We start from the raw sequence: 12,434 nt of genomic DNA, 5'->3' as shown, positions 1-12,434 counted from the left end.
TTCAGCAACCGCCGCAGTTCTTGGGATGATGAACATATAAGCAAATTCTTTCATTTTGGTGTAGTACAGAGAGGCATTGGATGGTGATGGGGAGTGGAAAAATCTCTGAAGCTGATCATTTAATTGACGATGCACCAAAACAGTCTCTCACTTTTCTGAAAGTTAGGACATTTTCTGAAGTGACAACTTACGGGATGGCTTATAGACATGCAGGCACAAGCCTGTATAATGTTGTGCATAGCTCAGAATTTTAAAATGTTGCTTTCCATTCACATCCAAATAATTCATAGAAAACAAATTAAAACATGAATCTTGGTTCCACCCAACTTAAACAAATGCAGCAGGGGAATAGTAACTCACCTCAATGTACATTGGATCTCTCTTTAAAGATGGCTGATACTGTTCACATAACACTGTAAAAACGGTTAGTTTCCCCCTTCAGTGAAAAAAAAGTACAATGGTGATAACGTTGGATGAGTTTTTTACATTTTTAAAGTACCAATAATAACTTCTTTAATATAAAAAAGTACCTACCCCTCAACAGCAAGTAATAAGAACCAAATAAAGTTTAACAAGGGCTGTATAAATGGAGGTCCTTTTTCTATAGAGGGATGCTTTTCTGTGTAAGTTGTGAAGACCAATGATGCAGTGTTTTTATTTTTTAAGCAAAGAAATCTGGGGAAAAAAATCAGAACCATTTTCAGAAGTAGCACTTCTACTCATCTGTGAAAACAATCTGTAGTAACAACAAATATAAAAGGAAGCCACAAATGTGCAACACACAGACAGCATATCAATTTCATAAGAGTGTCAGCTGTGGCTCAGCTGGTAGCCACAACCTGAGCACCAAAATCAAGACTGAAACTCCTGTGAAGTACTGAGGGAATGCTGAACTGTTGGAAATACAGTCTTTTGGATGAGATGTTAAATGGAGGCCCCTTCTATCCTGTCAGGCAGAACCTAAAGATTCCATGGCATGACTTTGAGGAAGTGCAGGGTAAGTTCTCCTCGTGACTATTTTTCTTTCAATCACCATCACAAAAACAGATTATTTGATAATCGGACCGTTGTTTGTGGAAGCTTGAAGTGCACAAGTTGGCTACCTACATTAAAATAAGTGCCTACGTTTCAAAGTTCATCTTTATTTTAAAGTGCTTTCAGACGTCCTGAGGTCATGAAAGGTGTTATAGAAATGCAATTTTTTAGTTTGTTCCAATATTTGACTCAACTACATAGGTGAGATCTCACTTAACTCTTTAATGGCCAGAAAATAATTATAGAACCCTGACAGTGCAGAAGGAGGCCATTCGGCCTATTAAGTCGGCTCTGACCACAATCCCACCCAGGCCCTATTCCCGTAACCCCACATACTTGCCCTGCTAATCCCCCTGACACCAGGGTCAATTTAGCATGGCCAATCCACCTAACCTGCACATCTTTGGAGTGTGGGAGGAAACCGGAGCACCCAGAGGAAACTCACGCAGATACAGGGAGAATGTGCAAACTCCACACAGACAGTGGCCCGAGGCCGGAATTGAACCTGGGTCCCTGGCGCTGTGAGGCAGTAGTGCTAACCACTGTGCAGCCCTCAATTGCACCTCATCAACTCAAACATGCAAAGATAAACACTTGGTTTGATTTGGGATTTCTATGAATGTGTAAATGTTATTTTCTCTTCATAACTGAAAAATATTCTACATTCCTAAATCACAGAATAGTAACACTATAGACAACAGCTAGATGAGCATTCTGAAAACAATTACAAGTCAAATTTACTGCTCTGATTTAAGTAAAAATTGATCCACCAGTATGTTACATGGGATTACACGTAAACCTGAAACTTTGGCTGGAGGAGATGGGAACATATGTGTGCTTGGAACTACATATATTCATATGCGGGCAGACAGACAGAGCATGTCCACACATTGCATCTTTTTCAACTGAAAAAAAGTTTGGGGACAGCCATTCCTTGGTTCATTCCCCAGGGCAATGCCTTGACCAGAGTCAACCTGCCTGGTTTGAATTTAAACAAAAGCTTGGCAGTTAACTGTTCCCTGGTTCATTCTCCATGTTAATGCCTCCACTGATCAAAGTCCTCTTGCCAGTCAATCAGCGCACTCTTCATGCAGTATAATTTGTTGTTCGCTTTGCTACTGATATTCTTGCAAATATGTCCTGATGAGTACAAGGCGGAAAGCTTTGACAGCATGTCTCTCTTATTATTCTATGGGTTTTTATGTGGTACTCAACACACATAATAAAGCTTTATTAACTTCACTCATTTGAAAATATAATTTTAAAAGTTTTACCCCATTTCCTCTGCCCCTCTCTTGAACATGTCAACTCTCACTGGGATACTGTTCAAAGGGCACCAATCAAAATGCAATAAAATTACTCTTTTGATCCAAGGACTTAAGAGTTAAAATATACACAGAGTACTTTACTTTTTTGCAGGTGAAGCTCACTGTACTTTACTACTGTATTGTTTTCTAAAGCGCACAGGTGAAAGCCCAAGTAAAACTACAAATAGCTATGGCATAATTACTGTGGCTTTTTCTACATTTTTTTTCCAAAAAAGATTTGTCAAACAAGTCAGTCTTGTGTGAAGAATTTCAAATAAACATTGACAAGAAAATAAATATATATCCAGAAATACCATTAAAAGACTTTTAGTCAATTAATCTGTCTAAATCTATTTAGGGAATGCCTTTTTAAAACCCCAAAACACTCAATTTCCGAAGTGCACGAAGGTTGTACAATGTTATGAGTCAATATGTATTTTTGTTTTGTGACAGTTTCCAAGTGCCTCGTAAAAGAATTCTGCAGAAGACATTAGTCCAATTGTGGAGTACAGAACAGTTATTTCTCATTTCTTTCTGCCTTGTAGTTCTGACTAAAAGATAAAAGGCTTGCATATCAGGCTATTTTTAGGCTGGTGTGCTGCTCCAAATGGACTCATAAAAATAGTGAATTCTCAATAGAAATCCAGGTGCATCAGATTCAGCTAGGATTATCTAACAATATAAATGCAAAGGGACAGCTTTTATTTCACTGTAAAGGGAGCAACCAGTAAATTAACACATTTGTTTTTTGTTTACTAAATACTTACTGTAAGACTGCCTGAGCCACAAACATGTCCACTTCATTCCGGTAACCCTTTGATGCAGAATATTCTACTAACATATTTGCACAACCTTCCCCATCTGCTGAATGCAGGAAGTGATATCGAGATTCACTATAGTTTTGCTCTAGAAAGAGAATGCAAAATCATTGTGTGTAAGCAATGAAACTGACAAAATAATTTGCCGGCACAAACACGATGGATTGAATTGTCCTCTTTCTGTGCCGTAGATTTCCTATGTTTATATCTGAAGCATGTTCACTGGTTATCTAAGCACACTATAAGGAAAATGCAAACAGGTTGAGCAATATATCCCAATTAGAAATTGGCCAAAACATGAAGTCCATTAACACAACAATATATGGGACTATCTTTTGTCAATAGAATGGATGGCAGCCAATTTCATCATTAACTTGGTACTGTCATATTTTTAAATTGTATTTAACAGAAGCATTTCTATGCCACAACAAAATTCCAAATTTCTTATCTGCTGATTTTCTTTTCTCAATGAACAATGATCAGCACTGTGAGTTACCGAAATAACTCATGCAGAACATATATAAAGATTATTATTGTGAAGGGTGACGGGTGTGGACAGCAGCAACCACTTTCTCAAAACATTAAACCGACCAATGATCACATTTTGACAAAGGGTCGTCTGGACTCGAAACATCAGCTCTTTTCTCTCCTTACAGATGCTGCCAGACCTGCTGAGATTTTCCAGCATTTTCTCTTTTGGTTAAAGATTAAATTTGTAGTATAGATCTCGAGCTCAATTAGATTACAAACAACTTTTAAACCTAGCTTCACACTAGTTAGGAGTCATACCCTGTGAGCATCGTGCATTGTTTCCTCATCAGGCTGCTGCAGTGCTTGGGCATCAGATGAAAACCTAACACAAGTTATACTGCCACCTTAACTTACTCCAGATCATCACAAAATAGCAGAATAACTGCAGCTTTGGATATTGATTTTGCCTACCCAGTCTTACCTTTCCACAGTGTGACTGCCAGCAGTTGATGCAGTTTCGGGTGGCCGAGTTTTGCTGAACCTCCGCTGGACCACTTCAGTGCTCTGGATACGAATGCTGCTCTCTCAGGAGAGTTTGGATCCATTAGACTAAAAAGTTTACCAAGATTTTCTGAAAGACATGATTTGTTAACAAGTTTTGCAACTGCTTTACTAAATTCTGAAGGGCACCTAGAATTAAGACAAAATAGCATTTAGTCCTGTCAAAATCTGTACTCAGTTAAAATACATGAAACAAGTAAATCATGGGATCTTTGAAGGAGGAAATGCAGTTACGCATAGGATCTAAAACATGCCAATATCTAAACACATTCAAAAAATAGTAATTAGTGTTGCAGAAACAAAAAAGAAATTTGCTTCCAGTTTAAATGGAGGCTTTAAGTATGGGAATGAATAATTTCAAAGATTTTGGAAAATGACAATTTAAATGCTTCTACAGCCAATCTAAAGTAAAGTTTATTTATTAGTCACAAGTAAGGCTTACTGCAATGAAGTTACTGTGAAATTTCCCTAATCGTCACACTCTGGCACCTGTTCGGGTAAATGTACCTAGCCAGCACGTCTTTAAGACTGTGGGAGGAAACCGGAGCACCTGGAGGAAACCCACGCAGACACGAGGAGAACATGCAGACTCCACACAGACAGTGACCCAAGCCGGGAATTGAACCCGGGTCCCTGGCGCTGTGAGGCAGCAGTGCTAACCACCGTGCCACCCCTAATCTGTACAATATCAGTCCAGCTATCCAGTATGACGAAAGCAAAAAATTACTGTGAAATGATGCTTCAAATATTTTTTTAATTATTGACATATTACTTGGACAAACAGATTTTCAAAATCTTTAGCTAGTTACACTAACTGGGCAGATCTGAGGCATTAACTCCAAATAATTCAAAAAACGTCTGTAAGGAAAAGTCCTTTGTGTGCACCACTCAAGACTAGAAACAATGAAGGCTGATCTGCACATAAAAGTTGTGGAATGGCCAACCTGCAGGAGTGAGATGACCTACAACATGTTGAACTTTAAACGAGTGTGTCTGTGTGTCTCTGCCTGTGTGTGTGTGTGTGTGTCTGTATGTGTGTGTGCGTGTCTGCATGTGTGTGTGCCTGTGTGTCTCTGCCTCTGTGTGTGCGTGCGTGTATGCGTGTGCCTCTGTGTGCATGTGCGCGCATGTGTGCATGCATGCGCACACACAGGATAGCCAACAGCAACAAGAACTTGTGTACCAAGCCTAATTGCTGCCCTTGCTGGAATTTGCTAACCTAGTACAGGTAAACTGCATCTTCAGAATGTAATTGATAGTTCATGAAATCACTGTGTGAAGTTTTGAAATACTTTAGGATATAGATCAGTTGGAGACTTGGGCGGAGAGATGGCAGATGGGGTTTAATCCGGACAAATGCGAGGTAATACATTTTGGAAGGTCTAATACAGATAGGAAATATACAGTAAATGGCAGAATCCTTAAGAGTATTGATAGGCAAGGGGATCTGGTTGTACAGGTATACAGGTCACTGAAAGTGGCAATGCAGGTGAAGAAGGTAGTCAAGAAGGCATATGGCATGCTTGCCTTCATCGGCCGGGGCATTGAGTTTAAAAATTGACAAGTCATGTTGCAGCTTTATAGAACCTCAGTTAGGGCCGCACTTGGAATATAGTGTTCATTCTGGTCGCCACACTATCAGAATGATGTGGGGGCTTTGGAGAGGGTACAGAAAAGATTTACCAGGATGTTGCCTGGTATGGAGGGCATTAGCTATGAGGAGAGGTTGGAGAAACTTGGTTTGTTCTCACTGGAACGACGGAGGTTGAGGGGCGACCTGATAGAAGCCTACAAGATTATGAGAGGCATGGACAGAGTGAAGAGTCAGAAGCTTTTTCCCAGGGTGGAAGAGTCAATTACTAGGGGGCACAGGGTTAAGGTGCGAGGGGCAAGGTTTAAAGGAGATGTACGAGGCAGATATTTTACACAGAGAGTAGTGGGTGCCTGGAACACGTTGCTGGGGGAGGTAGTGGAAGCGGATACGTTAGTGACTTTTAAGGGGCGTCTTGACAAATACATGAATAGGATGGGAGTAGAGGGATATGGTCCCCGGAATGGTAGGTGGTTTTAGTTAAGTCGGGCAGCATGGAGGGCCGAAGGGCCTGTTCCTGTGCTGTAATTTTCTTTGTTCTTTATAACTTCTTCTGAAACTGTTCACCACATTGACTAACTGACCTGTGTTTAATTTTTAAAAATCAAATTTCAGTGGAAGATTTAGGTCGTCTTGCAGGCAACAATATTAAAGGTTGAAGTCTAAGTTTATTAAGGTATTGTCACTGGTCAGTACATAGAAATGATGCTTGAATAAATGAATTCTAAGCATTAGTTACTTTGGTTCAAGAACTCCTACTACAAAGGACCAAATGTCTGAGCACAAAGTGTTTCAGCAAAATGTGATGGGTCTAAAGGAAGACATGGAAGCCTTAGTGAAGCTCTTCAGGAGTATATTCTTGGAATTAAACCAGCTGTGATTTAACAAGCCATTCATTAAAACCAGCTCTGTCCTAGGGTTATACAGCACCAGCCAGTGGAGCAGCTGACATGTCAATCTGAATTCAGGATTGCAAACACAAATAATGTCCAGCCCCAATGTCAGGCAATCCTAACATCTTGCCTTAATCCTTATTTACCATCAAAACCAGGCGGAATTGCTCATCCACGGAACTATAGTGTAATTACAGCACCAGGAAGCAGCCATTAGGCCCGTCAGGCCATACCAGCTCTCAGTAAGAGCTGCTCGCTAGTCCAACTCTCCTGGCGGTGTTCTAGAAAGATTCACCCTGCTAACCTGCATCTCCGCCAAATCTAAATATCTACAAAATACTTCTGATCACAAATCATCAATCCGCATAGTTCACTTTCGGATTCTGATAATCCTGCTGCACATTTGCAGTGTTTCCTATTACTTTCTCTGAGGCAGGGGAAATGTTCAAAATCAATATATTTATTATTTGAAGGTAACGAACAGGGCAGCTGCCGTGCAGAAAAGGTTCTTTACATTACAGGAGGACCTGCACCCTGACGGATAGCTTGTTCACATTGGTGCAGAACTGGTTGTTTGGTCAGTTCATGTGGACAGACTGACAATTTGGAAGAAAAATCCAAATTTTTATTTGCCAGCGCAAATATCATGTCGAGCAGATAGAAAGCGAACAGCAAATACTGGAAACCAGAATTAAAATATGAAAATGCTAGAAATATTCAGTAAATGACATATATATAGGGGAGACACATTCGCATTTGGAAGTTAACCCTCCACCAGAACTGCCTGACAAAGTATTACACTGCAGACTTGAATCTACCCTTTCTATTTACAGATGCCAACAGACCTGCAATATTTTGCATATTTTTTTAAAATGCAAAAACAAGACAGGGTGCCACAAGAAGAGAAACAATGTTGGAAACTGAAAGGACATTGGCCAATTTTACTATTAAAATTTTCTATCCCATTTCTATTTTATTGAAAAACACAAGCTTACTTTGAGAAAGACTACCAGTTAAAGTACAATCAAAAATGGTCAGTCTCCTACAAAACCATCAAGAGTTGCGGACACCAAAACTTGGATGCGGCAATACACTGCCCAGCACAAGAGAGGTACATGGCACACATCTACAAACCATAACAACAGCCTTTATTTATTTTTCATACATTTCCAGCTTTCTCACAAATAACAGTAAAACATGCTTGGAGTTGAACTTTGGGCGGGGGAGAAAAAGAAAAATAAGTAATCATATCTAATTGACATCCAGCAAGTTACAAGCTGAACCTGAACTTTCCCATTATATCCTTTCCCAGCAAGTGTGCTTTTGGTCATTTCTGAGCAATAAATATTGCTTGTAATTGTAGTGAAGTCTAGAAGAATGTCAAAATCTCTGCCTTCATATGTTCATTTTTCAGACCTCTTTTCTTTCTCTTCCACATCACCTTTTGTTCCTGTTTGCAAGGCAGCCATGTCAGAAATTTTCAAGTTTGTTGGCAAAGGTGGAATGGAATCTGCCAACCTCCACCCAATTCTAACTGACATCCGTTTTCGATCAGCAAGTCCCAGGGTCTCAAGCTGACATGCCCCTCCTTAACCTCTACAGAAACCAAATATAGGGCGGAATTTTGCCCGCACGTACGATCCTGCCCAAGGCCAATGGAGAATGCTGTTCTCCCGAGCCTCGCCCGCCCCCGGAATCGGGGCGGGCATGCCAGTAAAATTCCGGCCATAGTGTCCCATTTACAGGTTGACTGTAAACAATAAATTCAGTGGAGACCAGCAGCTCAACCTTGGGACCTTCTTGATCCATATGCTTCAACAATACACCAAGCACTCAAATTTCTTACTGAGCAACTGGCAAGATATCTGCATTGGCTGTTAATAATACGCATTGCCTCGGAGTTATTTCTTGTGCTACATCAGTCCCTCCGCATTCAGAAACGCTAATTTCCTCACATACAAAGGACCTTAAGTAATAGTAACTCAAAATAGAAAATAAATATAACTCATTGTAAAGATGGCATACACCAAGTTTATTTTCTTCAATTTCTGCCATAACATTAATATTAATCTTATTTCATTGTTAGAATATCTGCAGAAATGTTGGAAGAGCAGAAAAGGGAGAAAGTCAACAATTTACATACCTAAGAGTTCATCTGCAACCTTTGCTTCGGACTTTTCCAAGGACTCTAAAACTAGCATAGATAAATCAGCAGCACTGTTTAGCTGTACCAAGAAAACAAGAGCAAATTAATATCTTGGGAGAAAACTTTCATCTTCAGAAAGTAAACACCATTGGACAATAAAACAGACTCCTGGCATCTGTTGGAATGTTTGCTGATAATTACAGTGTTCAGCACCATTTAAAACTCCTCAGATACTGAGGCAGTCCATTCCTACATGCAGCAAGACATGGACAACATTGAGGCTTTGGCTGATAAGTGATAAGAGACACCCACTCTACACAAGTGCCAGGCAATGGTCTTCTAAAGAAAAAAGTATCTAACCATGTTCCCTTGACATTCAACATCCTGGAGAGCTAACATTGACCAGAAACTGAACTGGATCAGCCATGTAAATACTGTGGCTACAAGAGCAGGTCAGAGGCTGGGAATTCTGCAGCAAGTAACCGATCTTCTAACTATTCAAAGCCTGTTCACCATCTACAAGACAAAAGTCAGGAATGTGATGGAATACACTCCACTTGCCTGGATGACTACAGCTCCAACAACATTCAAGAAGCTCAAGATCATCCAAGACAAAGCAGCCCACTTGATTTTCACCCCATCCACCACCTTATACATTCGCTCTTTCCACCAGAGCACACAGAGGCAACAGTGTGTACCATATACAAGATGCACTGCAGCAACTCATCAACGCGCACTCCACACCACCTTCCAAACCCACGACTTCTACCACCTGGAAGGACAGGGGCAGCTGATGCATGGAACACTGCCACCTGCAAGTTCCCCACCAAGTCACTCAACATCCTGACTTGAAAACACATCGCCATTCCCTTCACTGTCGCTGGGTCAGAATCCTGCAACTCACTCCCTAGTGGTTCAAGGCAGTACTCCCCATCACCTTCTCAAGGACAATTAGAGATGGACAATAAATGCTGGTCTTCCTGGCAATGCGCAGATCCCAAGAACAAATAAAATAAACTAGGAAGTTATGGTACAACAACCTTCTGTAGGCCTTGCCAAAAAAAACCTATCCAGTGAAGTAACTCAGTATAATTGAATACTCTTGGTCATTGCTAAATTTTAAAATGAAGCACAAGGACAAAATGAGGTGGAAATATTTGCATTTTTGTAGCATGGCATTAAACTCTGAATAATTAATCATTTTCAACCAAAAGAACAGATAATTGTTCGCATAATATTTTATGAGGTAGCAAAACGGTCAAGAATTGCAAATTTTATAATTTTTGAAAAAGATATTACCTGATTGTAACTGAAGAACAGCAATGCCCCAGAATACATAAGTTCTCTAGCTTCAGCATGTTTACTTTGTGACATATACCTGGAAAAAAAAGGCAAGCATTATTTTTGGAAGTAGTAGAAATTAATATGCTACTTACAATCTAGAAGCAATGATACCAGAAACAGTTGTAAAACTGCACTTACATAATTCTACCAGGACACCTCCAGCAATGCTTCCACTTCACCAACTAAAGAGTTCTTTCAAATATCTAACTATGTAAATTAGGTATTATGTTACAATCCTTATTCTCAGAATCAGAATATAAGATAGCTTTTTAAATCACCAGAAATGTAATAATTGGGAAAATTTGCATTAAGATCAAGGTACAATTACCTCAAATGTTCATTATTTGGCACAATTAAGCAAAGGTAGCACCTGGAAACGTTACAAAACAGGAAACATCTGTCACCAGTTTTGTACCAAAATATACAAATGAAGATCTTTAGGAAATGTAACCTGCATTTTAAACCAAGAATCCTCCTAAAACTGCATATAAATAAAATGGAATGGGGAACATGAGACAGACATGTCATACATTAGAAGCAAATATCCTTAAAATAATGTGTTACAGTATCTTGGAAAAATCATCTTTCGCTAGGAAAAGCTTCAACATTCATGTCACTGAAAATTCTTACCCAAGCAGCGAACATTTATTAAGGGGCTGCTGAAATTTAACTTCCAATTAAATTCAGTAATACAGTCCTGCCAGTGAAACAATGCAGTTCTAAACTTTCACATTTTACTGTAAAGCAACAGTAAGGTTCTTTTTTAAAGAGCATAAAAAATAGGAACAGGAGGTCATTTGGCACATCGAGCCTGCTCTACCATTCATGATGATCACAGCTGATCATCCAACTCAATTGCCTGATCCTGCTTTCCTCCCGCCCCCCCATATCCTTTGATCCCTTTGTCCCAAGAACCATATCTAACTCCTTCCTGAAAACATACAATGCTTTGGCCTCAATTACTTTCTGTGGTAGAAAATTCCACAGGCTTACCACTCTCTTGGCGAAGAAATTTCTCCTCATCTCTGCCTAAAACATTTACGGCAAGTGATCGCCAAGTTCCGCACACATGAGGACGGCCTAAACCGGGATGTTGGGTTTATGTCACATTATCAGTAACCCCCACACCTTGCCTCCTGGACTTGCAGAATCTCACTAGCTGTTCTGTCTGGAGACAATACACATCTCTTTAACCTGTGTTTAATGCTCCTTCCACCACATTGTCTGTACCTTTAAGACCTGGCTGGCTTTAGGGATTCGCATTCTAATCAGTATTCTGCAACTTGATTTTGTGTCTGTGCCCTGTTTGAGAGCACATTTCCACTCCATCTGACGAAGGAGCAGTGCTCCGAAAGCTTATGGTATTTGCTACCAAATAAACCTGTTGGACTTTAACCTGGTGTTGTGAGACTTCTTACTGTGTTCACCCCAGTCCAACGCCGGCATCTCCACATTAAAACACTTACCCCATATCCTTAGCATTATGACCCCTGGCTTTGGACACCACCACCATCGGGAATGTCCTTGCTGCATCTACCCTGTCTAGTCCTGTTAGAATTTTATAGGTTTCTATGAGATCCTCCCTCATTCTTCTAAACTCCAGCGGATATAATCCTAACCGACTCAATCTCTCCTCATACGCAAGTCCCGCCACCCCAGGAATCAGTCTGGCAAACCTTCTCTGCACTCCCTGTATAGCAAAACATCCTTCCTCAGATAATGAGGCCAAAACTGCACATAGTATTCCAGGTGTGGCCTCACTAAGGCCCTGTATAATTGGAGCAAGACATCCCTGCTCCTGTATTCAAATCCTCTTGATATGAAGATCAACATACCATTTGCATTCTTTACTGCCTGCTGCACCTGCATGCTTACCTTCAGCGACTGGCATACAAGGACACCCAGGTCTCGATGCACATTCCCCTCTCTTAATTTATTGCCATTCCTGTCTTCCTGTTTTTGGCTACCAGATTGGATAACCTCACATTTATCCACATTGTACTGCATCTGCCATTCTAAAAGATTTACCCCATATCCTTAATCTATGACCTCTGGTTCTGGACAACACTATCATCGGGAGTATCCTTCCTGCATCTACCCTGGGTAGTCCGGATAGAATCTTATAGGTTTCAATGAGATCCCCATCATTCTTCTAAAACTCCCAGGTTAGGCACTGAATTGGTCAGAGTAAGTCCCACTTCACACTAGTCCAATATACCACACTCGCTCTAAGATACATTATTTTTCATTTATTAGCATTGTCGGTAA

General features: G+C 40.3%; 1 protein-coding gene across 1 annotated transcript in view; it reads right to left on the bottom strand.

Annotated features, from left to right (window-relative positions):
• get4 (guided entry of tail-anchored proteins factor 4) overlaps nucleotides 1-12,434 on the bottom strand; it is a 39,451-nt gene that overhangs the window by 9,203 nt on the left and 17,814 nt on the right. Inside the window, exons 2-7 of the mRNA XM_078240666.1 lie at nucleotides 10,122-10,200; nucleotides 8,820-8,901; nucleotides 4,113-4,262; nucleotides 3,110-3,248; nucleotides 535-675; nucleotides 361-436 (exon numbers count right to left, since the gene is read on the bottom strand). Of these exons, the coding sequence (XP_078096792.1) occupies nucleotides 361-436; nucleotides 535-675; nucleotides 3,110-3,248; nucleotides 4,113-4,262; nucleotides 8,820-8,901; nucleotides 10,122-10,200 (667 nt within the window). The remainder of the gene's footprint in view (nucleotides 1-360; nucleotides 437-534; nucleotides 676-3,109; nucleotides 3,249-4,112; nucleotides 4,263-8,819; nucleotides 8,902-10,121; nucleotides 10,201-12,434) is intronic.

Source organism: Mustelus asterias, chromosome 23 (assembly GCF_964213995.1).
Source record: "Mustelus asterias chromosome 23, sMusAst1.hap1.1, whole genome shotgun sequence".
Lineage (NCBI taxonomy): Eukaryota > Metazoa > Chordata > Chondrichthyes > Carcharhiniformes > Triakidae > Mustelus > Mustelus asterias.
Note: the sequence above shows the minus strand (reverse complement) of the source record. Positions and strands in the feature narration are given on the sequence as shown.